This window comes from Nymphalis io, chromosome 25, assembly GCF_905147045.1.
Source record: "Nymphalis io chromosome 25, ilAglIoxx1.1, whole genome shotgun sequence".
NCBI lineage: Eukaryota > Metazoa > Arthropoda > Insecta > Lepidoptera > Nymphalidae > Nymphalis > Nymphalis io.
The window spans coordinates 3,254,861-3,281,687 of record NC_065912.1 but is presented as its reverse complement, the minus strand read 5'-3'; the positions used below and the strand labels follow the sequence as shown (position 1 = coordinate 3,281,687).

The 26,827-nt window shown below is 34.2% G+C and overlaps 4 protein-coding genes across 5 annotated transcripts in view; 2 read left to right on the top strand and 2 right to left on the bottom strand.

Moving 5' to 3' along the window:
* LOC126778289 (charged multivesicular body protein 3) overlaps positions 1 to 26,827 on the bottom strand; it is a 44,469-nt gene that overhangs the window by 9,391 nt on the left and 8,251 nt on the right. The window lies entirely within an intron of this gene.
* LOC126778080 (coatomer subunit alpha) lies at positions 66 to 12,698 on the bottom strand. Of its 2 annotated transcripts, none has more exons than XM_050501441.1 (21): positions 12,352 to 12,698; positions 12,053 to 12,169; positions 11,504 to 11,746; positions 11,112 to 11,249; positions 10,780 to 10,943; positions 10,151 to 10,288; positions 9,541 to 9,624; positions 8,995 to 9,187; positions 8,148 to 8,300; positions 6,800 to 7,020; positions 6,270 to 6,407; positions 4,974 to 5,077; positions 4,517 to 4,683; positions 3,817 to 4,014; positions 3,286 to 3,467; positions 2,814 to 2,949; positions 2,474 to 2,573; positions 2,171 to 2,303; positions 1,420 to 1,595; positions 824 to 1,039; positions 66 to 601 (listed from the first exon to the last, which is right to left on the bottom strand). In XM_050501441.1, the coding sequence occupies exons 1-21, from the start codon at positions 12,577 to 12,579 to the stop codon at positions 138 to 140; spliced, it is 3,693 nt and encodes a 1,230-aa protein (XP_050357398.1). In that variant the 5' UTR covers positions 12,580 to 12,698; the 3' UTR covers positions 66 to 137. The 2 variants fall into 2 exon arrangements, with proteins under 2 accessions (XP_050357398.1, XP_050357399.1); XM_050501442.1 differs by having other exon boundaries at positions 11,510 to 11,746.
* On the top strand, positions 13,225 to 14,690 carry LOC126778287 (exosome complex component CSL4). The gene is made up of 3 exons (XM_050501782.1): positions 13,225 to 13,566; positions 13,978 to 14,226; positions 14,423 to 14,690. The coding sequence occupies exons 1-3, from the start codon at positions 13,405 to 13,407 to the stop codon at positions 14,669 to 14,671; spliced, it is 660 nt and encodes a 219-aa protein (XP_050357739.1). The 5' UTR covers positions 13,225 to 13,404; the 3' UTR covers positions 14,672 to 14,690.
* On the top strand, positions 17,397 to 26,442 carry LOC126778123 (xenotropic and polytropic retrovirus receptor 1). Its single transcript, XM_050501522.1, has 11 exons — positions 17,397 to 17,741; positions 18,262 to 18,415; positions 18,512 to 18,744; positions 19,172 to 19,433; positions 21,983 to 22,353; positions 22,706 to 22,853; positions 23,449 to 23,643; positions 24,523 to 24,695; positions 24,824 to 24,954; positions 25,214 to 25,369; positions 26,246 to 26,442. Exons 1-11 carry the CDS (start codon positions 17,673 to 17,675, stop codon positions 26,361 to 26,363), a joined length of 2,010 nt encoding a protein of 669 aa, XP_050357479.1. The 5' UTR covers positions 17,397 to 17,672; the 3' UTR covers positions 26,364 to 26,442.

Below are 26,827 nucleotides of genomic sequence, written 5' to 3'. Positions count from 1 at the left end.
GGTAAGAAATTAGGTACTTATTTACTCTTTCATGCAAGTGAAGCATATAAAAATAAAACATCATAGGCAATATAATAATTATTATTTTATTTAACATAAGTCTTATACAATATATTATCCAATAATACAAATACAAATTATCTCTGGAACTGCAAGGGACAGATTCTTAGTCCCAATACATCTTTACCAATCTCCGCCACCCCACACACAGGGCACAACTTTCCTTTATGCTCGGGCATAAAACTGGCGCCGCACAGTGAGCACTTCTCTTCTGGTTTTCCTCTATAAATGGGCTTATAACTTAACCCACAAATGTTGAAAGGATTGTGTTCGTCATACAAGAGCTGGTGTTCATCTGTTGGTGTTTTCTCGCAAGCTTGTAGAATTTTCCTCGCTTGCTGCGCCACTTCCGGTCTCGGGCCGAGTTCCAGGAGTCTCCTGGCGAACGACGCGGCCGTTCTGAAGTTTTTGAGTTTGAAAAACATATTGAGAGCTGTCCTGAGGGTCAAGATCTGGTGGACGGGCTGCAACTTGCAATGGGTGAAGTAGGCCGCCATTTCGCATGTTCGTTTCTGCTCTTCGAGTGTATTTTTTGGCATTGCTGAAAACAAAAAAAAAAAAAACTGAAAACTAATTAATTTCTTTCTACTCATTACGTTAAGTTTGTAAGTTGTGATTCCTATTGAGTCGCAACAGTTATATTTGTACAATAATAAAATATACTAATATTTCACAACAGTTAAAATCTCTTAACAAACAAATTTTTTTTATTATTAATTCAAAATTTTTTGTATATCAATGGATTTTTATCATGTATTCATACCTTTCCTGGCTGTCTCCATCTGGAGTCCAAGCAGGTAGTCCCTGCAGATTGCTAGTAGCTGCGTCGCTTCGGCGAGCTCCTGCTTTGTTTCTAGCTGTAGCAGCGGTACGACGCGCACTAAGCGCTGTAGCCGCTCGATCGCTTCCGTGAACTTGCCGCTTGTTGTCAGCTGGTAGCACTGTTGCAGCTGGGCCACGAGGTCGTTCAGTTTTACGGCTATAAAAAGATATATTCTTACATTTATGACATAGATTGATAATTAAAGCTTAACTAATCAGAAAAATTTAAGAGTTACACTAAATATAATAAATGGTCCATTCAAATAATCAAGAATGTGACGAAATGTTATCCACGCTTGTTGGGTATCTAAAGTGAGAATCCTAATACATTTGTCAAAAAAAAATTTTTTTTTAAACTAACATTTTAGCTACGTTACATATAAACTTTGTAGTCTTTACATTGATTTTTAATCTCTACGCGATCAAAGAAGTTTTGTTTTCAAATTATTGTTTATATGGTTAGATTTAAACAGACATAAAACGACTGTAAAAATTGAGACTGCATATGAGTTCACATGCAGCCGGCCGGGTACTCACTGAGCACGGGCAGCAGGTCCTTCCCGCTGGCCTCCTTCCAGTTGCGGTGCAGGTGCGCGGTCAGTGGCGCCACTAGCGGCAGCGCGCCGAACTGCAGGCGCGCGCGCGCGTACATGCTCAGGAACGTGTCCGCGTACGGCAGGAACTGCACCACGCCCACCTGCTCGTTCAGCAGCCTGCCGCACGAATGATACACAGTTACACTTACAACTTTCATATCGCTTGTGTTTGAAGTGAGGACGGAATTCGATGCCTATTATCTCAATATTACGTACAGACAAACCAATTTACCGGAGCGCTTTGTGAAAACTGTCTCGATGAGGACCACCAAACAATGAGTTTATTTTACAGTTAAATATACATAGTTGGTTTTTTTTTAAATCCGGTTTAAATAATGGGTAAGGCAGTTTAAGTACAGGCACGAGGGATATAACATTTTAGACCCAATAGTCAACATTGACAATGTGAAGAGCGATTTATATATAATGATATGTGAGCTCCGATCAGAGCCAGTGTCTATTACTCGACGTTTGCATAGCATCAGGTAACACATTAGCTTGCCACCATAAAATAAGGAAATTTAAAGAATCACGTAGTTTTTTTTTGTTTTAACACAATATTTAATTGAAAACCTTTTTTTATTATTGTGAAATTAAAATGTACCTTATTTTCTTACATATTTCATATGAAAAAATACAGAAATTAGAATTGGGAATAAATTGCGACATCGAGTATGAAATGCCAACGCTACCTGCAGGCGATCTCGAACTGTCCGGTGGCCACGTAGTCGTGCGCCGTGCGCAGCTTGGCGCCCAGCGCCGCGCCCGTCCCACGCGTGGGCGCCACGAAGTACTCCGACGACTCCTCCGCACCATCTATATCCGCTGAAATACATATATTTATATCTAAATATATTTTATATATTTTTTATAATTCACTCGCACTTTGCCTATTTTAAATTTTTATAGAAAATATATTTAAATTTTTTTGTACACATATCATATGCAACATAAAACAAATATATAAAGAACTACAAGTATTAAATAAAACTAACGTTGAACTGGAGCCAATTCTTCGGGCAACTCTAGATCCTCATCTCCTACATCCCAGCCGCCATCATCACAAGCGTCTTCCATAACTTCTTCGGGCTCTTCCTACAACATTATAGACATATATTTTATAAATATAAAGAACAACGTCACCGAGCTCAACTGAACACTACATTTATGATGAGGATGATGTTAAGGAGACCAAGTAGTATTGGGCCAATGCTCAAATAAAATATCAATTCATCTACTGATATTACTACTATAAGCATCGCTAAAGGAGAACAAATTATATAGTGACCTAAAAATAAAATGGTACTACAAGTGCAACACATAAGTGGTACTCACGGCGTCCGGCGACAGCTCGTCGTCGTCCCCCCAGGCGCCGCCCGCCTCGAGCGGCTCGTCCGTGGCGGCGGCCGCCACCCCGCTGCCGCCCGCCTCCCCCGCCGCACGAGCCGCTCCCGCTACTTCGAAGAAACTCCTAGAGTATACAGGGTATATTATTAAAAAAAAACATCATATAATACCAAATAGAACAATTAAAGACCAACTGATAAACACATGTGTTATTCAAACAATTGATACCGTTAAAAAGGATATTGAAAATTTGACAGTGTACTGTGAAATATACTGACTGTGAAATATACTGACTGTGAAATCTTAATTATTTTATTATAATTCATGTATAATTTTATACTATCTTTTACAAAGTACTTTTATGTACTGCGACGGTTACTAATATTTTTTTTAATAATCTTAATAGACGGTTAAAGTAATTGGTGCGTAAAAAAAATCCAAGAATATGCAATGTCCATACTTAGAAACAGCTAGTAAGGGCCAGTTTGGCTGAGCCTTATGAACGGGTAGAGGCGGCAACAAGAACACCGCATCCGGGTTTGCTTTTGGGACCGGCAAGTTAGCTGCTTCGAGAGCCGCCTTTAGCTGCTCCGCTTCTTCGAATTGCTTATGATTGATAGCAGTGAGGTAAGCGAGGGATAGCTGAAAGAAATAATTAAACAAGTGTTCATTATAATATATCCTTGTATTTATATTATTATATTAAGCTAGACTTGAATGGTTCTAAGAATGTCTCAGAATGGTTCGAATTTTTGTTTTTGAGATGGATAGTCCATTTATTGAGGAAGCTCAACCAACACATGCAGGTTTCTTAGAGACATTTTCCTTTATTCCCGAGCATTATTATAATAAACACATAAAAAAAGTTTACATCTTTGTTTAAGATTCGTATTTTGAAACATACCAAATACATGGTCCATTTAAATAATAATAATAAATTGATCCTTAAGAGTAATGAAACTGTACCAAACAACATCAAAGCCAAACTCACCTGCCCAGCATTCTTCAATAGTCTGATCCGCTCGGTGACGTCCCCCAGGAGTAAAGCACCTTGGAATTGTGAAGACACATCCTTCCTTATCTCGGCTATTTTCATCATCTTCCGTAACTTATCCAAGTTTCCGGTTATCAAATACAGGAAAGACAGCTTATCGAAGTTCTTGGTGCGTTGGTAACACATTTCCACAATCTGTTAAGGACATAAATAAATCTATAAATTTGGATATTCTTACTAATATTATAAAAGTGAGTTTGTCTGTTACACTTTCACACCTTAAATACTAAACCGACCATCACGAACTTTTGTATTCACGTTGTCACGTTGGGTTCAGAAAAGGACATAGGGTAACACCACCACCCCCCTATTATACGCGGGCGAAGCCGCGGGTGGACACTTGTAATAAATAAAAATCATAAATATACTTCATTGAAACATGTTTTTATGAGCTTTTTTTGAGTTTTTGAGTTTTTTAGTTTAAAGTCCAAAGAACTGTCAAGAAAGTTAGATGTGCTTATTTTTCAATAATCATATGATTATGTACAATTAAATTTATAAAATGAAAATCGACGAATACTATTCCCAAGCTCTTTTATCATTCATATAATCTTGTACAGAATAATAAATCTTATGTACAAATATGGTTTGAACACGATTTGATAGACGTGAACGAGCGAGTGAGCGAGCAGCGCACCTGGTGGTTGCCGGTGGCGAGCGCGGCCTGCGCCAGCTGGTCCCAGGCGTCGGGCTCGTCCAGGCTCTTGGCCGCCTCCAGCGCCACCTCGATGTTCCCGCACTGCAGCGCCAGCGACAGCCGCGTGCGCGCGTCCTTCACGAAGTGCAGCGCCACCTCCGGGTAACCTGGACACGTGGGTGACTTCACATTAAATTCATTATATTGTGTATCTTAAATAAACAAGGCTACATATAAAATTCTTCATCTTTATATCAATTACTATATTTGTTATATTTTATTATTTAACATCACAAGTGTTAGCTATTAGTAGAAATTGATTGTGGATTGATTAAATTAAAAAATAATTAAGTTAAATAATATTGTTTTATATATTCATTAAATCAAAAACTTTATATAACATACTTCAATTTTCAAAAGAAAAAAAAATTGTATATGTTATGTAATAACCAATAACCTTTCTCTTGCAGATAAGAGATGATGCTCTGCCCCACGAGCTTGGCGGTGCGCACCATGTGTAGCACCTGGTCGTACTGACGCGTCACCAGCGCCAACTTGAACCTGGCGGACACACAGACAAAATGGTAATAACCTGTATGTGTCCAACAACATAAAAACCTTAAATCTTAATTGAGAAGAAAGTTCAGTACTTATTACATATAACTACTTGCATGTTTTGTTTATGAAATACTGGTGGTATTTCTAGCGGTGATACCGTGGCTTTGTTCAAGCTTGTCTGGATAAGTATCACCCATTTATCAGATATTCTACCGCAAAACAGCAGTACTTAGGATTGGGGTATTCCAGTGAGCCAGTGTAATAACAGACACAAGGGACATAACATATTAGTTCCCAAGGTTGGTGGCGCTTAATTATTGCTGTTTCGAAGTAGAATAAATGGTTGGTTAGCCCAAACGGGCTTGCACATGGCCTGACCACCACATAAAAGGCTGTGGGAGGTATGTGTGAATTTCATCAAAGACAATTCAAACATTTGAAATATCAACTGGTTACTCGCAGTCATTGGTTTAAATATACGTAAATCATCAACTCATTCATTCTTAACTCGTTCGAAATATATTGAAAACTCAAAAAGAAACCTTAGAAACAAAGTGTTGGAAACTAAAAAACACATATGTACATACATATATTACATACTATTTTAAACCAAAGAAAACAATCAATTCTAAATAATAATATAAATTATTACTTTTTTTTTATAGAATAGGGAGACGGACGAGCATATGGGCCACCTATTGGTAAGTGGTCACAAACGCTCTTAGACATTGGCATTGTAAGAAATGTCAACCATCGCTTACATAGCCAATGCGCCACCAACCTTGGGAACTAAGATGTTATGTCTATTGTGTCTGTTGTTACACTGGCTCACTCACCCTTTAAACCGGAATACAGCAATACCAAATACTGCTGTTTTGCGGTAGAATATTTGATGAGTGGGTGGTACCTACCCAGACGAGCTTGCACAAAGCCCTACCACCAGCAGGGCTAATTACTGACCATGTATATCAGACAGATATCTACAATATGAAAAAAAAATATGAAAATTTCATTTGTTAGAACACTTTAAACTTAAGCGCTGTAATTAAAAAAAAAAATTGTATTCATTTTAACTTGCATAATCTACCAAAAATTATTTCAATATATTTGGCACAAAATCTCTTATGAAGTCTAATATGCATCTTGCATCTTTTAATAATCTCATAGTGGTTTTGTAATATAAATGAAGTTTTACCTGTACTCCGTGGGGTCAATATTGAGCACCTTGGGCCTGGCCTCTCGGTCCAGACACACGACCTTGGCGCCGGTATCGCTGGCGATCACCTTCACTGCGTACACGGGTACGTCCAGGGTGCGGATTATACCGTAGTCACTGCAAAGAGTTTTAATAACTATAGATGCCCCACTACTGGACTATGGCCTCCTTTCATTTTTGAGGCGAAGCTTTGCAGTTTATTCCACCCTGCTGCAATTCATTCCTTTTTACTGCTGTTTGTTAATATGATTTTTTTATTGATTGTATTAACAAAGCTTAGTGTTACCAATATAAAAATTGGAAATAAGAGTAGAAAAAAAATGATAAAAACATGCATATATGTTTTCCTCGAACGATAATTTGTGGTCTAATTTCGACCACTGTGCAAACACTAGTATAACCTAAGCTTAGTTAAATTTAAGCTTTTTTATTCAAAGTTTTTCTTGCAAAGTGAGTGGATTTAACTTTTTAATTTCGTCAAAACTAATAAATAATACCTTAACACTTACCCATCTTTACAGCAATACTTGATGTGGTTCGCCGTTGTATATATGAATACTGGTTGAGGTGTGGAATCATCAAAGGCCCCCGACTTCACCCGGGCCCCCTCCGTGATGGAACAGAGCTGTTCCAGTTTCTTCGTGCATATCGTGACCGTGTGCTTGCCGAGAAGAGCCACGAGAGACATGTCCGCGTTCCAAATGGCGTAACGACATTGGGACACTTTCACCTGATGAAAGATACAAGATATAATTAACCGAATTTAATGCTCTTTATCTTAATCTGCGCTATCACAATGGAATACGACCTTTTAGAACCGAGTGGTGCGACGGCGAACTCGGGTCGAGTGGATTTTTGCTCGTGATTTTTATGATTTGACGTCATCATTTATTTATCGTTTATTTATTTCACAAAAGACATATTTGAACTTGTAATTGATCTAGGATAATTTAAGACGGTCGTCAGGGCATTACGGTAGCATGAGCAAGCGATTTCCTGGCACTTCTCCAAAAGACGGAAGGGTAGCACTGGTTTTTTAGTAGTAATACAAAAAAAACACACTCAAGTCTCTTTTGAGCAAGCGCTTGTTACCGACTTTAGATATATCTTTGTTTTAATAAAGCGGAAATATACAGTATTTTAATAAATCACAAAACTATATCCTACAAATATTTTAGTATCTAGTCGTTGATTCTATCCATTTAGATTGAAATATTTATTTTGATTAATAATATTAGTTTTATTTTGACTCGAAATTAAACTTATAATAAAAGTCGGAAAACCAGCCATTCGTTTGCTAGATGCAAACGAATGGCTGGCAACCGAGCAAGAATGTTGTGCTGGCTTACTGGTGGTAGGGCTTTGTGCAAGCTCGTCTGGGTAGGTACCACCCACTCATCAGATATTCTACCGCAAAACAGCAATACTTGATATTGTTGTGTTCCGGTTTGAAGGGTGAGTGAGCCAGTGTAATTACAGGCACAAGGGACATAAAATCTTAGTTCCCAAGGTTGGTGGCGCATTGGCTATAAGCGATGGTTGACATTTCTTATAATGCCAATGTCTAAGAGCGTTGGTGACCACTTACCATCAGGTGGCCCATATGCTCGTCCGCCGTCCTATTCTATAAAAAAAAAAAAAAATAAATAAATAAATAATTGTAATACAAAATTACTAATTGTCTTTAATTATAATTCAAAACCTAACGTCCTTGAAGGAAAGTGCAGTAGTGAAAAATAAAGTGTTGTGCAGTTTGTGTGACTAAGCTAATAAGAAATGGCCGTAACACGCCATAGACTGCTTATCTTATCAATAAAAAAAATATATGTTGTTGGTAGAAGACGACTCAGTACTCACGCTGGCCACGGTTCGCTTCTGCTGCACGTCCAGCAGCTGCACGGCGTCCGGCTCGCGCAGCAGCAGCATTCCGGTGCCGGCGTACATGATCTCGTCACACGTCGGCGTCGCTATCTTCTTCGACACCTCGTTCTTTAGGTTCTTTATCACGAGCTGGAGAGGAAACGAATTTCAGTTATACTTTTTTACATTATACTAATGCATTCTGCTAGAATACAATATACCCATTAATTTCAACCTGTACTGTTATATACATTACATACACTTAAATTTTAATAAATACAGCTTGACGAGCCGGTTGGCGTGGTTGATAGATACTTGCCTTTCACGCCGAAGGTTGTGGGTTCGATTTCCACCCAGGACAGACATTTGTGTGCATGAACATGTCTGTTTGTCCTGAGTCTGGGTGTAATTATCTTTATAAGTATGTATTTACAAAAAAAAGTAGTATATTAGTAGTCTGGTTTCCATAGTACAAGCTCTGTACAAGCTTAATTTGGGATCAGATGGCCGCGTGTGAAAAATGTCCCATCATTAATACAATATTATTGTTGACAAATTGAATGTTTAATTATATTGTTTTGTATTTTGTATCTCTTTTCTTTTGTGATTATTTTATTTTGCAATTTATAAATATATCTAGTAAATGCTAGTGGTATCACTCTTCTAATAAGATGTAAATAAAAAATAATTATTATGTTATAAACTACTGTCGAACTGTCGAACACGGTATTTAAGATAATATTAAGAGTGTCATTACACTGGAAATAATCGATAGATTGTTTGAAACAAATGACTATTTGTTAGTACGTCTGTCTCAGAGGTATGTAGAGGTTCGGCTAGACACCTGGTTGTTCCGCTCGAGCGCGGCGAAGCGGTTGCGCGCGACCCAGACGGCGGACGTGGCGTGCCCGCGCAGCGGCTCGGGCGGCGCGGCGGGCTCGGCTCCGTCCCGCGGCGCGGCGTACAGCTCGTACGAGCTGCTGTCTCCCGCGCGCCACGACACCAGCACGCACCACTCCGCGTGGTTCAGCGACATACTGCAACGATACAACAACCATTATTCATTCATAAAAATATTGTTCAAAAACTTTCATTTATTCCTCGTCATATAATACTATTTCATTTAGTTACTAAAAATGCGTTAAAAGGCGTTAAAGGTCAAAATTTCGGTACGACATGTTAGAGGAAACTTGTTAAATATTCAATTGCACACATTGCACAATTACACCCGCAAAAACTGACACTAAATTATTTTATTATAAATCTAGAAATGTTCAAAACGGTTACCTATTTCACTTAAACTTAACTTAAATATGCACTTCAAATATGTATATAATAGAATGTTTCGTGAGATATAACAAAATAAAGATTAATTATAAAATAATAATACCTGTAAGGTTGGTGTCGACCGCCGCCTTTGATTTGCATAACCGGCGCGTCTCTGTTCGTAGACATGTCCAACTTGCGCAGTTGCCTGAAAACAAACAAAAACATTAAAACGAAACATAGTGACCCTTAATATATGCCTTTACTTTGTGATTACATACTAGTTGATCTAGTGGCTAGATATAAGGACGCTGGGCCTGGGTTCAAACCCCAGGTCGGGCCGATAAAAAAATTATTCAGTTTTCTGTCGATAAATCTGAAATATGGAAGTGTTTACACTCCCATGCCTCGGAAAGCACGGATAATCGTTGGTCCAGTGTCTAAACTTTTTCGAATAGAGAGTGCACCTGTGTTTGAGCACACTCATCTGCTCTATAAAATATCCTGCGCAGTTGTCAAGAGGACATTGTCAACATCACATTCTATTTCTATGTTAGAAATAACAATTTTTATCATGTGCCATACAATCTTCAAATAGAAGTCAAAAATCTTTATTCAATATATAACAGTAGATACAATTTCTGGACAAAAAAACCCACTAAATTTTATCGGCCCTACCTGATATTCGAATCCAGGAAGTAATAGAAAAGTAATTCGAAGCACTCATGCCATACCTGTCCTTTATGTAAAAGAGCATATTATTATGCAATGCATATGCCGGTCGTTCACGTTGCAGCTTGAACAGGATCATACCAGCATCGTGACCAGCAGCGAACAAGTTCAAGGTGGGATGAGCAGAGAGTACCCAGTAACTAAAATTAAATTTAAAAAAAAATAAGTTATTGTTTCTCGACTTACACTCATATGCAACTCCACTACAAAGAACTCGCTTTAAGCAATGATCAAATTATATATTAAAAATATATCTATATAGAAACATGATGGAATATATAATATAAATTTGATAAATTAAGTATAGGGCAATTATTTAAAAAAAGAAAGTGTTCGCTTATTGAAAATTTGAGGAAAACTTAAATGAATTTGCATGTCCCAACTCTAACATCTCCCCACCTATTTTTATCGCTGAAAAAAAGCATTACGCGTTTCCCCTTACAGGAATAGTGGCGGGGTATGTGTCCAAGATACCTAGTGCGCCCCGAACATCGGAATACCCACTAAAAAATATATTATAAGATATTTATAAATAATCTAAAAAGCAATCGCAAAGCAAGTTCATGCAATAAGATTATTTACATTTGAATGTACTGTATTATATTTAAATCACTTAATAGCTGATATTCACCGTTCATGTTCTCTTCGGAATGTGTGCAAACATGTGCGTTTAGTCATGTCCCAAACTCGGATGGACTTGTCTTCACTGTTAGATAGGATAAGTTCGTGCCGCGCGTGAAACAGCGCGCAAGATACATTGTTGTAGTGTCCACGACATGTGTCCACTTCCCATGCCTGAGATAAGATAAAACAAATATTTTTATATGTGATTTTTTTCAAATTGGACAAACAAACTTTTCAACTTACACAAATATATTAAATTAAATTAAATAATTTAAAAATTTATCAAAATGAAAACTGTTTGTTTATGTTCAAATTATAAAAAAAAAAAAAAATTCTTACCTTAGCATCATTCATACGCCAAAGCTTAACTTGACGGTCATCAGCAGCAGAAACAATGAGAGGTAATGTGGGGTGGAAGGAAGCCCAGTTTACACCACGATCATGACCTTCCAAAACATGTTTAACAACAGCATCTGCCTGTAAAAAAAATGAAAATCCTTTGCATTTATCAGCTATTTTTCTAAATACAACAAATTCTGGATGCAATGTACTCTAATAAAAAAAATGATACTTGCAAAAATTTAATAGCCATAACCAAAATAAAACTATATCTACTATATTCATGCATACAATAAAGGATATACTTTATACATTCATTAAATTCTTCATACTTTATACATGCGAAATTATAAAAAAAAAGCAAAAAATAATAAAAACGCATGCCTAATTACCATTACCTGTCCGAACAAGTCTGTCGCCTGTGGGTTTCTCAAGTGTTCGGCCAACCCAGAGGGTCCAGGGGCAACACTCTTTTTCCTTAAACCCGAGAAGTCCCAAACCCTCACTGATTGGTCCAAAGATGCAGATACAAGCAGATCTTCTGTCGGATGGAACTGAGCACACATCACATAGTGGTTGTGGCCGGTTAGTACGCTGATGCACTGTCTAGATTGCCAATTCCATATTCTTATTGTCTGTTTGAAAAAATTTAAAGATATAGCTTTAAAATTTAATACTTTTTCTCATAATTAAACATTCAACTTTTGATCAGAAGAAATTAACTAACTTATTTAAATTTCAGTTTATTGATTAAAGAGTTTTTTTCCTAGTTAAAACTCAAGAACCAGTATTGAAACATTTTATTTTACTTTGAAAAGTTTAATTTATTTTTAAAATAGGTACAACAAATATCACTAGGCTTTATCAATAGACAAGCTATTGCACATTAAGTATGAAATTAAAATAAATTAATTAAAATTAAAATATAGTAAATTATTTACCTGATCATCAGATGCACTTAAGATCCACGGGTACTCATGGTGGAAGGATGTTGTTCGGATATAGTCCAAATGTCCCAACAATGTAAATAGACATCTTCTTTGCTTGTAATTCCATAACTGAAATGTAACATATTGTTATTATTACTATTTTTTTTTTATTTAAGGTCTTTTATAATATTTGCTATGAATTCAATAGTTTTTTAAAATGTAAATGTAAAGTTTTGACATCAGTATAAGCCATTACAACATAAAACAAGTAATCAGTGGTAAGAGATTACGTTGATGCTAAGTGTTCCTACCTTTATTTTATAATCATCTCCACCGGAAACAAATAGTGGCTGTTGTATATGGAAACATATACCACGTACTGGACCGTCATGTTCATCAAACTTCTCCAATAATGTACACATACGATAATCCCACAGCTGAATCACACCATTGTGAAGACTCGCCAAAACCCATGGTCTCTTTGCGTGAAACGATATACCCTTCACTCTCGCTGACTTCGTCTCAAATTTTGTCAGCATTTCTAAAGATTTTCACTTTAATTCCTTGTATTTCCACTATATTACTATTTTAAACGAAACTAAACGCAAAGAGTTAAAGAACATCGACATTTCAAATGTCAAACCGGCTGACGTGACACGTCTGAGCTAGTGATGTTGTCGAAACAGGCTTATAACATTATTTTTAATAGTTGGATGGTTGCATAGTGGCTATTTTCAAAAAGTAAAGTAACTGTTTAGCTATATATAAAATGATTTTTTTTAATACATAGCCATTTTAAGCAGTTCAAGCAGAACTTTGCAACCTTAATTCAAAATATCGTATTTAAAAACAGATATTTGTTATTTATAACGCATATATTTATTTTTTACTTGCTTTATTCTATATTCAAACTTATAATAAATATTATATTTGTAAATTTTATTCTACTTTATTTGTAGTCTTAAGTTAAATTAATCTGCTTAATTTGTCGTAGAAATTGATATATAAATAAATAATATATCAAAAAAGTAATTCATTTTATCAAAAAAAAATCGTAAATAAAAAGTTCTAAGATGTTATGTCCGTTAAGAAGAAGTCTATATCATATTGTAGTGTTCTGTGATCCACGGATAATGGTTATGCTTATGTCAATTGTCAACGTCATTTTTTATATCAACAACTTCAACAAGTGTGTTGATAGTATTGAACGTATTATTTTGAGGACAATTTTGTGATCATGTTTAAAAACAATCATCAATATTATATATATTGAGAAAACTTATTTACATAAGGATTGTTTTGTTAGCCGGTTATTAAAGTATAATTAAACTCTTATTTTACAAATATAACCTATAAAATACAAAATGAATACAGACGAAGAAATTGGAAAAATATGTATACCAGGGATGCGATTAACTCCATCAAATAACGATTATATCTCCGGACCGGGAACATACGAACTGAAAGGCTATATTTATGCATCACTAGCAGGAATACTCAAAATGGAAATACATCCAATAACAAAGGTAATAGATAACTTGTTTCATATAGTCATGAACATACAGGACTGCAATATCTCACGCAATAGAGACGTAGAACCAAATTAAGTGAATTTTGCAGTCACAGAGTTTTATATGTTATGCACCTCAAAATGCATTCATATTCTGTAAGACAAGAAGAATATTTTGAGAAAACCTGCATATGGTAAACAATTCTGATACATATGATCCAACCTTTAACGGAGTAAAAAAACAAAATCTCTTAATCTAACCAAGATTATTGGTAGTTATCTTTTCATAATAATGAAAGGGTCTAAGCATTTATACTTTACTTTTAAAATCTAAAAATTGTATAATATCCTTGTCATAGAATATATTAACAAAGAATTTTTGTGTACAAAATAATGGATTTTTAATATATCTATAACTTTTTTTTAGGCAAACAAAGTAACAGTTGTAAGTTCCAGAACACCCAGTGTACTGCCAATGACCGGAGACATAGTTACAGCAAAAGTAACAGTGGTTAACTCTAGACAAGTACAATGCACAATACTATGTGTTGGACCATTTGTCCTAGCTAGGCCCTACAAAGGTATTCTTAAGAAAGAAGATATTAAATTAATAGGTAAAGATAGAATAGACCCTTACAAGTGTTTTAGACCTGGTGATGTTATATTGGCAAGAGTGGTATCCTTTTATATATATATTTTTTTTTTGTAAATATTTATTTAGTTTTATGTTCTGCATTGATATCTTTGAACCTTACACTGTAATGTCATTTAATGAACCCGATATTGATTTTAAAATGATCATAAGCATTGTTTTTTTTTTCAAAAACTTACTGAACAAAGCACAATTAAGATTTCCTTAAAATTGAATACAGCTTCCAATGACTGAGATCCACTGGTATCATCTTTCAACTGCTGAGAATGAACTTGGAGTTGTTATAGCTACAGCAGAAGGTTCACCGCAAGGAGTTAGCATGGTTCCCATCAGCTGGTCAGAAATGCAATGTCCAAAATCTCTGATAAAAGAATCGAGAAAAGTTGCAAGAGTAATACCCGAAAATATAAATGAATCATTATTTCCTATTAATACTAAAAATGAAGTAGAAGAAAATGGCCATGAATAATAATAATTAAAGAATATATTTTAAATGTATGTCATTATACTTATTTATACCTTGGTTGTCCTTTCATTTGTGCTAGTAGAGTACATGAATCTGTCAAAATACAGAGAAAATAAACATGGTTGACATGGTAATAATAATAATTTATTTACTTATTGAAATGTGCTCAAAAACAAAGCATACTAGAACAATAAGAAATATATTATAAATTTATTACTTTACGAAAATTTATGAACAAATTACACAAGCATAGAATCATATAATGTCACTTGCTGAACTAAGCATCTATTGGTACCTGTATTTCATAAATACAGTGCCTCTCCCCTTAGAAATGAGTAAAAAAATTGAGCTAATTGATATTCATTATTATTTTATTTATAAATACAGCTATTTTGTTTATCATTTTTTCAAATTTTTCACATGCATTGTTTATTGCTTTATAGTCATGGCGCCAATTCATCAAATGCAGATCATAAGCAACATAAAAATTAGCGTTTTTGGCAAAATATGCATTTTTCATATTGAATCTATAAAAATATATAAAATTGAAATGCCTGTTTAATATTTCACAATAACTGCCTCTTTTAATGCTAATATGATTAATTGCGAGTTACCAAAACCAAAACAATCAATTTTTTTTTGGCTGGCTGTGTGACTGTCTGGGGTAATCTTTAAAATAGATAATATTACAAATGTAAATAACTGAATGATTATAAGGAATTACAATATATACAAATTAATAGGTAGCAGCGGTAGTGTAAAATGAAAACTATAGTTGTTCTGGTATTGGTAACTCGCAAATAGCCATACTTACTAACTTAAACACAGTTATTTTGATTTCAAGACAAACACTTTAATTTTATTGATTTATATATATATATATTGACAATAGTAATGCTGCGTAAAAATATTACAGGAAGATTGTTAAAAAACTTTAAAAGTATCGCGAAATAATGACTTGACCTACATTTTTTTTTGTTTTTTTTTACGGTTTGCTATTTATTTTCAGCCCGCAATAATTTTACCAATATCAAAGTTAGTTATTTACTAATAATAGTAGTTATTTATAAAAGAAAAGCGTAGCCAAAGAAATAGCAATGGAACGGTTATAGAAGAAAATTCACTGGGATTGTGAAATTCCCCATGTTAAATTTATAATTTAATATTGTTCCTCTGTTATTACCTATACCATATACGTATATATATGACCACAAATTGATACTAAATTGTTCCTGGAAATTAGATTCCCTTGTAAGGTGTGGATTTTCAATAATCCATGAAATATAGTTATGTGCATTGAACACCCCACACCGCTTAAAATGTGATTCATCCGTCCATAGAATATTTTTAAAAAAGTTTTCGTTTTCAGCTTGTCTCCTTAACATTTCCTGACAAAATGCCACCCTTCTTGGATAGTCTGCGGGCTTGAGCTGCTGAACTTTTTGGATGTGATATGGGTGAAAACCCTCTTGTTGAAGAATTCGATGTGCTCGTGATTTAGGAACTCTGATTCGACATTTGATTATACATTTGGCCAATGAGTGTGAGAGAGATAGCAATAATGCGGTCTCTTTGATATCGGACATTTTTTTGCAGGTAAGTACTGCGTTGCATCCAACGCCACAACCAATGTGAACATAGTTTCCTTGTAGTTAATTTTTGCTAGTTACTAACTAAACTAAACCTTAGAAATTAAAAAATGATCAGAATTTTTTTTTCATCATATGATAACAATTTAGCAAATTTATTGAAATTTTCACCTCTCTGTCTTTGATGGCCGATTTATGCCAAAGTAACCCCATTAAGTACTTCTTGTTTTAAATTATTATGAAAGCGGATAGTCTAGAGAAGTTTTTAGACATACTTAGACACCATAAATTCACCTGTTTAGATTTTTTATTTTAAGTTGAATTTTTAACAAATTATTCACTAACGGTAAAATTTTGACTTTACACTAATATTTTCTTAACTGCCACTAAAGTTTCGAAGCTGATTATTATGGACATTAAAGTACCTTTTACGATGATTCAGTAGCAAAAAGAAAAACACTAAAATGTGTTCTACTTTTTTTTATTTGAATTTTTGAGATATTTAGACCGACATCTTTAAAAAAATCAGAAAAAAAATTAAAACTCGAAAACTACGCATAATCGCAGAACATACATGGGGGTGATTCGGATACTCCAATAGGTGCTCTAGCTCTGGACTTTCGCTTGACACTATTTTTTGGGACACCTGTATATTACCATATACCTTCGAACAAAAAAATCTTTAAAAAGTTTGTATTATTACAGTCAAAAAACTAAATGTTTATAAAGTGAGGTATCTTAATAAGTATAATAAGATATAATGTCGAAAACTATTTTGCTACACCCAAAACATAAATACATATTATAATATATTCTATAAAAACTTAATTTTTTGAGAATAACACCATGTTAACAAAACGAGGTATCTCTAAGCCAATTTTTTTAAATGATCTCCTGAACAAATTGTTCGCTTCTTTTTGGAAGCGAAAAACGTTGATTACAAAAAATAAATTAAATAATTTCAGCAGACAGTTATTTTATTTTCTTTTTTTTCCCTTTTCTGGCGTGTATCTACGATATTTGAGCGCAAAATATTTTTTTTATTTTCTTTTTGCGATAGATATTTTTTGATATAGATTGATAGCCACTGACATAAGTCATGACAGAGACAGACGACAGTCAGTGTCAATGTCTTATTATACGGATTAGTTGTGTACAGTGTTTTACTTAATTTTTATCTAATTTTTCTAATACAATTGCCTTACTTATAGGTGTTATCAATATATAGAAAATTGTTATATTTTTAAATAGAATTTTATTATTTAGGAGAAACAAATCATTCCAATATTTCGGCTATATTTGTAATAGTGTAGTTTAATCGTTATCAACTTGTGTACATAAGAAGTTACTTTAGATGCAGTGTTTTCTCGTTGCCCACTGAATCAAGACGAGGACGGAGAAGCAAAACATAAAAAATGAAGTTCGCGGAACATCTTAGTGCCCACATAACTCCAGAGTGGCGAAAACAATATATAAATTATGAGGTATAAATATTGCACTGGAATAAATATTAAATATAAAAAAATATTATAAGAAAAACTTATTAACTATAAGAACTTAAATTGAAAAATACTTTAAATAAATAGTGCTCAAACCATATATTATATATATACAGTACAGTTGTCTTTGTTTGTCACATGTCTGTTATTGCAATAAATGCAGAATGACATTGATTAACTGTGAAATGATCTATTGTATATTAGGTGATAAGAATAACTTTTCATCTTTTTGTGTGCTTTTAATTTATATTCATAGTTCATTAATAACATAATCACAAATTGCTCATGCTCATGAAAAAATTATACATTATATTTATTATGTATTTCCAATTTCATTGTATAATCAATTTTACAGTTCTTTGCTAGTCTTTGGTATATATATTCTTCTGAGTTATAAAACTGATGCTTATTTTATGTTTAATTTTATATCATAAAGCCAAAATGTGGGTATTTTTATATTTTTGTGTTAAATATAAAAAAAGTTATCATGAAAATTATTTTTTAGGAAATGAAAGCAATGCTTTACACAGCAGTCGAAGAGGCACCCTCAGCTGAAAATGTAGAACCAGAAGTACTTTCTAGGCATTTTGCCAATTTTGATGAAACTTTTTTTCATTACTGTGACCAAGAATTGAAGAAAATTAATACTTTCTATTCTGGTAAGCTTTAAATTACATTTATTGTTTTTTATGTATGTTTAAATATACCTAATTTGAGTACTATATTTTAGATTTTTATATTTATTAATGTTTTAGAAAAATTGGCTGAGGCAACAAGAAAGTATGCCACATTACAAAGTGAGCTCAAATCACGTTTTGACACAATGAAACCCAAAGGCAGTGGTGACAACAAGAAAGCCATACCACGCAGAAAAGTGCAAGAGCTCAAGCTTGCATTCAGTGAATTTTACCTAAGCTTGATACTACTTCAAAATTACCAGAACTTAAACTATACTGGTTTTAGGAAAATTTTAAAGAAACACGATAAAGTAAGCTTTTTTTTTATACCAATTATTCATCATGAATATTTTATTTACTCACTTTCAATCATGTGAAGAAGTTTATATAAGAAACAATACTATCTTTAAAGGAAAGTAAGCTAATCAATATTTTTAAGCTTACTTTTAAAGACTGATTTTAACAATTGTAAATGATCGCGGTATTATAATAGTAAATTATTTTAGATAATTTATTTTATTTTTAAAAATTAACATGGTAGACAACCCTTATTGATTTGTATTTATAATTTATCTCATGTTTGCTGGTGAAATGTTAGAAAACCTTGGTTAACATGCTTAACGAGAGTCGTAAGAGAAGTGGGACATTTAGGATGTCTTAATAAAAATCTGTCGTATTGGCAAAAATGTTGGTGTTTCTGCATATCAACAATTATTGTATGTTTTACTTTTTTTACAGTTATTAAATGTAAGTAATGGAGCACAATGGAGAGCAGAACATGTGGAAACATCACACTTCTATACCAACAAGGATATAGACAGACTTATCAGCGACACAGAGGCTACTGTCACTAATGACCTGGAGGGGGGAGACAGACAAAAAGCTATGAAGAAGCTGAGAGTGCCGCCACTTGGGGAACAACAAAGTCCTTGGACAACATTCAAAGTTGGATTATTTTCTGGGTCATTCATTGTTTTGTTCATCACTGTTATTCTATCAGGTATGTAAAATATGAGAAAGTTATATATAACACAGTTTTTATCCCAGGATATTAATATATATCTATTCTGGTTACCTGTGATGAGCCAGTAAATTTTACAGGTGGAACAAAATTTTAATAAAAGTAATAAAATAATCATCATATTCAGCCCACATTAATCCACTGCCGGACACAGGCCTCCTCACAGGCGCGCCAATTCTCCCGGTCCTGTGCTAGTCGCATTGAGCACCCGCCATTTTCCTAAAATCGTCTGACCATCGGGCGGGTGGTCTGCCCACTGGCCTTTTTGCTTCTCTAATAAAATAATTAGGTGGATATGTATTATAAATCGTATATATGGCTACAGGGGACTTCCCTCGTCGCGTCTGTATGTCTCTCTGTCTGGACGCGATAAACTCGTTAAATTCCGAACGTATTTTTATACCAATAGACGTAGCGATTCATAAGACATGTTTAGGTGTATTCGTTTTGATTTTGCGTAAATTGGCTGAATATGACGATTATTGTTAATGATGTCTGAAAAATCATGTTGACTGCAAGCTTTACTGGCGTGCGCCACGTAACTTATAGCGTTATATATATTAAAATATAAATGTTCTACCCATGTAAAATTTGTATGGAATATTTAAAAAAAAAAGTCTCATCTTTGATTATCCCTAGAGATTTTTAAAAAACTGACAAAAAATTTGACATAAATATGTTATATATAATCTGCTGCAAGTATTCCACCAATGAAGTGGAAACGAAATATATAAAGATCTGACAGAATATTAACACAGATAAAAACGATTTAATATGAAATATAATATCAACTAGTATTGTTCGAATGAAATATTTAATTTTATTTTTTTGTTATTAAAGAAACAAACAGTATAGTCATATATCAAATAAATTATTAATTCCAAGACACGTACAAAGTTTTCACTTAAAAAATAGTACAGAAGATAAAACAGTGCCGGTAGAAAAAAAACATTAAGCTCTATTAGTAATGTTTTATCAAATTATATTAATTTATTAAAATAGATTTAAAACATACACTATATATATTTATTCCTCCAACCCCCATTGGAGTACCGCGGTGGAATAAGATCCAAACCTTCTCAAAAAAGGAGAGGTGGCCTTAGCCTAACAGTGGGACTTATATTTTAATATAAAAATATATTGAGGTCACTATATATAAATTTCCTACGTTATCGTGTTTAATATAATCGAGGTTTACTATTAATTTATGGACGGTAAACGAAGTGTCCGTCGTTTGTTTGTTCAAAATGAACCTATATTTATGAATACCATAAATTGTACTATACAAACATCGCCACCGTAAATACGAGCTCGTTATCTCTTAAACCATGGCTAGTTAAATTTGCATAGTTGCATAGTTTATACAAACGTTTGAAATTTAATATTTGTGTAACACACTTAAGATTAATGCAACTAGAAAACGCAATAGGAATAAAAATATTTTCTTTTTGAGATAAAATCGTTCAATTTTGTTTATTGCATATTATATCAGAAGTTACTTTATACTTTATTATTATTATTAAACAACTTTATTGCGCACTCACAAGGAAAAAAAAAGACAAATACAAGTGAATTTGTCTTTTTTTTACTTTATTGTACACCAAAAAAAAAAAAAATTAAAACAGGGATACAGCCTAAATAAAATTAACATATCATTTTAGGGACCTTATCGCTACATAGCGATCTCTTCCAGACAACCTAAGTTTTTAGTAACTGTAGTGTTTAAAAACCTTTTCAGACAGACATTTCTATCATGACTATCGAATTCATTTTTTAAAATCAAATTTAATCATTCAATTAAAAAAAACCTTTAATTACACTTTCATTCTCATCTCGGATTTTTACTATTGAGTAATTCTTGTATATATAGAAAAAAATATTTCGTGTACCTCGGGAATGGCTAACGATTTGGCTAAAATGAGCTACTTAGATGAGGTTTTGCCTTTTCAAATTTATAGGTGTTTTCCTGACATTCCTTTAAATTTTTATTTGTAAAAGTATACAATATTTAACTGTTCGATGTAAATATTTTTTAATTTTTTTTTTCAAATATCAATATTTTATTACCGATTATAAGTTTTCAACAGATTCTCGACATAAAAAACGTTAACGCGAATTCCCATAATTTCTAAATTAGTGATCATAATGCAATTTTTGATTTTTTACTTTGTTTTTATATTATCATTAACCGAAACAGCCTGTTAATGTCCCACTGCTGGGCTAAAGGCCTCCTCTCCTCATTTTGAGGAGAAGGTTTGGAACTTATTCCACCACGCTGCTCCGCATCTGCATGCGGGTTGGTTGAATACACATGTGGCAGAATTTCAGTGAAATTAGACACATGCAGGTTTCCTCACGATGTTTTCCTTCACCGTAAAGCACGAGATGAATTATAATCACAAATTAAGCACATGAAAATTCAGTGGTGCTTGCCCGGGTTTGAACCCATGATCATCGGTTAAGATTCACGCGTTCTTACCACTGGGCCATCTCGGCTTTTATCATTAATATGATCGTATTTGTTTCAGCCCTGTTCCACGAAGGAGGCACGGAATATTTCAAAACTGCCTTCAGATTATACCGTGGTCCATTCCTATTAGTTGAATTCATATTTTTAATAGGCATAAATGTTTATGGATGGCGCTCGTCCGGTGTGAACCACGTGCTCATATTCGAGCTGGATCCTCGGAAACATCTCTCGGAACAGCATCTGATGGAGTTAGCCTCGATTTTTGGTGTCGTTTGGGCACTTAGCATTCTAAGTTTTATATATAGTGCCAGTTTAAGTATACCGCCATTTGTGAATCCACTGGCGTTGGTGATAATAATGTTAGTGTTTTTAATGAACCCTCTGAGGGTTTTTAGGCATGAAGCGAGATTCTGGTTTCTAAGGATATGTGTGAGTACCTTCTGTTGTTTTAGTATCTATTTATAACACATATTTATATATTTTAATTTAAAGTCAGCTTGGTTTCTAGGAAAATACCAAGTGATTGCAGTTTTATTCATTTTATGATGCCATCAGAAATTGAAATGGTATTCGATCCATATTGTTTTTTTTTAATTGCTTTTTTTAAATATTGTGCTTTTGATTAGTTCAATTTATGTAGAACTAATATGGATGCGAAGTAAAATATCAAAACCTAATTTAAATGTAACGTTTTCGCGAATCCGTTCTGACGCCAAAGGTGTGACGCTTTTCGAAATACATGTGTTGTAGAATACTATCTTATAACTTTTTAATATTCCAGGGCCGTATCTTAGCGGCTCCATTTATGCCGGTGCTATTCGCTGACTTCTGGCTGGCGGACCAGTGGAACTCGTTCACGTTTGCCTTCCTGGACTTCCATTACTTAATCGCGTTCTACATAGCTGGAGCTGATTGGTTCACTGTTAACTGTGAGATCAATTTTTAAATACATATGTATTTTGTGTACTGGTAGATACGACTACGGTTTGTGTGTGTGAGCTTGTGTGATTACATGCATTAGGGACGTAATATTTTAGTTACCAAGGTTGGCGGCGCATTGGCAGTGTAAGGAATCGCTTTTATACCTCACAATACCAATGTCTTTGTAGGGAGATGACTTTGATGAGGATTATATACTTAGTATTGTTGCGTTCCGGTTTGAAGGATGAGTGAGCCAGTGTACAGGCACGAGAGATATAATATCTTATTTGGTGGCGAATTGGTGACGTAAGCAACGGTCAATGTAACTTATAGTTTTAATTTGTATAGGTGATGGTGGTCTCCTATTCTATTTTCATATATAAATAAACGTATTTATAACTGTACAAAAAACCGGCATAGGCCCTATCTACACATTCTATCATATCAAAGTCATTAAGGTGATCCTATTGACAATTGGTACTTTTATTAATTCGTTATATTTCTAACTTCAATGTTAATGGACGGTGTTTACTACCATCACCATTTTACCGTCCTGCTACCTATCTATTTAATAAGAAAAATAAAAATATTATAAATCTATAGCGTCATTCGAGTCAACGAAATGGTTCATCTTCACGCGGGCAGCTGTGAATATAATTCCTGCGTGGACGCGGTTCTGGCAGTGCCTGCGTCGGTACAGGGACAGCAAGGAGGCCTTCCCGCATCTCGTGAACGCCGGGAAGTACTCCACAACGTTCTTCGTCGTTTTGTTTTCAACGCTACGGGCGGTTTACAGCGGTGAGTTGTCATTTGTTATCGATCTAACGCCGCCATACTCAAACCTTTTTTGTTTAGCTAACAGCTAACATGATAGTCAGGGTATCGCGGGCCGCGAATAATATTTAGTTAATGATTTCTTAAGTTTCGGGATTGTTACAAAATGAATTAAAACAAATATGAACCGATTTATCGCGTATATTTACATCTTTTTATCATTTCCTGACGTTTTAAACACTTTGCTGCGTCCGTGGTGACGAGCAGTTGTTTGATACAAATGATTTAATCTAGATCTAAGGAGATATATGATATTTTATTATTCTTACGCTCGCTGATTAATAAGACGGTGGGACATAAATGTAATAAATATGACGTAAAATAATAAAATGTAAAATAACACGTACATAGATATATAGAATGTATAAAGTTTGAATAAGAAAATATGTTTTGACTGGTTTGGAATAGAGGGAACTCCGGCCACAAGTACATGCGCTGGTACTTACTACTAGCATTAATACGTGGCACGATTTGCAGACTATATTTTTATCACCAAAAATGTCGTATACTTGTTTCCTCTTCCTCTATGCTAGTATAATAAATTCGAAAGAAACTTTGTCTGTCTCGCAAGGCTAAAACCACTGATTTATAGAGTCAATTTAAATTAAGTTTAAAAAGAGTTTTTATTTACATTCTGTTTTTAAAAACATCATAAAATATAAATCTGGCATCTATTGCGAAAAAAAAAAAAACTGATTCACATTGTTACTGATTAGATTAAGTGTTTTTGTTTAAGGATTGCATATAATTTATTTCCATTAAAATATTATATTAGCGAATGTCAACTTGCGTTTGTAATGTGTCAATTATAAAATGTAAGAAGTCTTATTCCCATTTCCATAGACGACTACGAGAACGCATACGACAATCCGTTCCTCTACACGTGGCTCGCTTGTCAGTTCATATCGTCCACATACACCTACACGTGGGATGTCAAGATGGACTGGGGGCTGCTGAGTGTGGGGCCTTCTGCAGAGAACAGCTTCTTGCGGGACGAGATCGTATACAGCCCCGGGGTCAGTTGGAATATAACTATAATGTCGTCTCAGAAATGACTTGTAAAATCTACCATTTTATGAGACCTGTCTCTGCCCAGCAGTGCGATATGAACAAACTAACTTACGTTTTATGCGTTTGTTCCCAGTTTTACTATTTCGCAATAATAGAAGATTTGGTTCTTCGGTTTATATGGGCGCCTTCATTCTTCCTCACTGAGAATAAAATCGTTAGCAGCGAAACTATGGTGTCTATACTAGCGCCACTGGAAGTGTTCAGGTAATGTGTAGGAAATATTTAGAAGTTTTTCAGGTGTGTATTGTGTTATTCGTAATTAATTCTTGGAAAAAATTACTGGAAGAGACATTGAAAAAATAAATCTTTAATATATATTTTCGGCAAAATATATTTTTGACGTATACAGAACATAAAAAATCAATATCTTATTTAACTGATAAAAACGAATTTAAGGTCCAAGTCTCATAATTATGTTTTTGGCGCAATGAATTAATATTCAAATGATAAATCCCCCCGTCAGACGTTTCATCTGGAACTTCTTCCGGCTGGAGAACGAGCACCTGAACAACTGCGGCAAGTTCCGCGCCGTGCGCGACATCTCGGTGGCGCCGCTCGACTCGTCCGACCAGGCGCTCATCATCCGCATGATGGACCTCCCCGACGGCGTCGTCAACAGGTACGGTACAAACACGGTACCAAGCCGGTACCCATCTCAATAAACCTTCAAACCGAAACCAGCCAATATCATTTACTAGCTTTGCGGTAGAGCTACAATTTAGCTTGTTAATAGTTCCATCCTGATTGATATATCGGTTTATATTAATCTATATGTATTAATTGGACATAACATCTTAGTGCCCAAGGACGGTGGCGCATTGACGATGTAAGCGATGATTAACATTTCTTATGCCAATGTCTATGGGCGTTGGTGACCACTTACGATCTGCTCATTGGCCCTATCGCTCGTCGACCAACCTATACTATAAAAATATATTAATCTAAGCCAAAGTTTTACATTTAACGTTATCGTATAATGACGTAAATATTTTTTGCAAAGGTTTAATTGTTTCAACGTCACATGTTATGTGTTATCCAATTTCCAACTAAACTTTTAAAAAGTTCGATCCAATCTATTGAGCTGAATTTTTGCTTACACTTGTGGGTATGACAGTATTCTCAATCTCCAATGGTAATATCATCTCAAGCTCAATGTTTAATAGTAAATATTGTAAATAATGTATAATGACCGCCAAATAAAAGTTTATTTCAAAAAGGTTTTAGTAATTTTATCTAGTAATGAGTTAATAAGAATGGCAAAGGAGTTATATTTAAAAATATATTGTATTTATACTATCAGTCAATTTAAGATACCTTTTTTTTTAAATTAACACTAAACTAAACGCATATTATCTGTAAAAATAATCTTTAGTCATTACATATCCTATATCTTGATATAGTTATACTCGTATCGATAGTTTATCTTTTTTTACTCGGAGATTAAACTAACACGCTCATAAAACTGACATATAAATTATTATTATATTTTTTTTAGACATACAAAGAAAAAACATCCGAAGAAAGCAAAGGAGAATGACAGAAAGCCGCTTCTAAAGAAGGAGTCCATACAAGATCTACAAATGGAACTCGACTTGTCCTCCAAGATGTTGTAACTAACTGTGATATGTGTAATATTTGATATTATTTATAAGCAATGTTTAAAGTATTATTTGAATTATATTTATAAATATTCGAGAATATGTATTATTATTTATAATTTTATACTAAATATTATATTTATTTATGCATTTATTTAAAATAAAAAACAAACAGTTTAAGACATACATTTAATATCATCCAACTAAATTGGCATTCAGTGGACAGTAACAGTACAGTAACAGCCTGTGAATGACCCGCTGCTGGGCTAAGGCCTCCTCTCTCTTTTTGAAGAGAAGGTTTGGAGCTTACTCCTGGGCTAAGGCCTCCTCTCTCTTTTTGAAAAGAAAGTTTGGAGCTTACTCCACCACGCTGCTCCAGTGTGGGTTGGTGGAATACAAATGTGGCAGAATTTCAGTGAAATTAGACACATGCAGGTTTCCTCGTGATGTTTTCCTTCACCATCAAGCACGAGATGAAT

Excerpts from the sequence above, each read along its gene's own strand:
- LOC126778080 (XM_050501441.1), bottom strand. The coding sequence starts at position 12,579 with ATGCTGACAAAATTTGAGACGAAGTCAGCGAGAGTGAAGGGTATATCG. Across the intron at positions 8,301-8,994 it reads CGCTCGAGCGGAACAACCAG|CTCGTGATAAAGAACCTAAA; the intron begins GTGTCTAGCCGA and ends TTTCCTCTCCAG. Across the intron at positions 1,596-2,170 it reads CAGTTCGAGATCGCCTGCAG|GCTGCTGAACGAGCAGGTGG; the intron begins GTAGCGTTGGCA and ends TTCGTGCGGCAG.
- LOC126778287 (XM_050501782.1), top strand. The coding sequence starts at position 13,405 with ATGAATACAGACGAAGAAATTGGAAAAATATGTATACCAGGGATGCGA. Across the intron at positions 13,567-13,977 it reads AAATACATCCAATAACAAAG|GCAAACAAAGTAACAGTTGT; the intron begins GTAATAGATAAC and ends ACTTTTTTTTAG. Across the intron at positions 14,227-14,422 it reads ATGTTATATTGGCAAGAGTG|CTTCCAATGACTGAGATCCA; the intron begins GTATCCTTTTAT and ends AATTGAATACAG.
- LOC126778123 (XM_050501522.1), top strand. The coding sequence starts at position 17,673 with ATGAAGTTCGCGGAACATCTTAGTGCCCACATAACTCCAGAGTGGCGA. Across the intron at positions 22,854-23,448 it reads TGATTGGTTCACTGTTAACT|CGTCATTCGAGTCAACGAAA; the intron begins GTGAGATCAATT and ends ATAAATCTATAG. Across the intron at positions 24,955-25,213 it reads GCGCCACTGGAAGTGTTCAG|ACGTTTCATCTGGAACTTCT; the intron begins GTAATGTGTAGG and ends TCCCCCCGTCAG.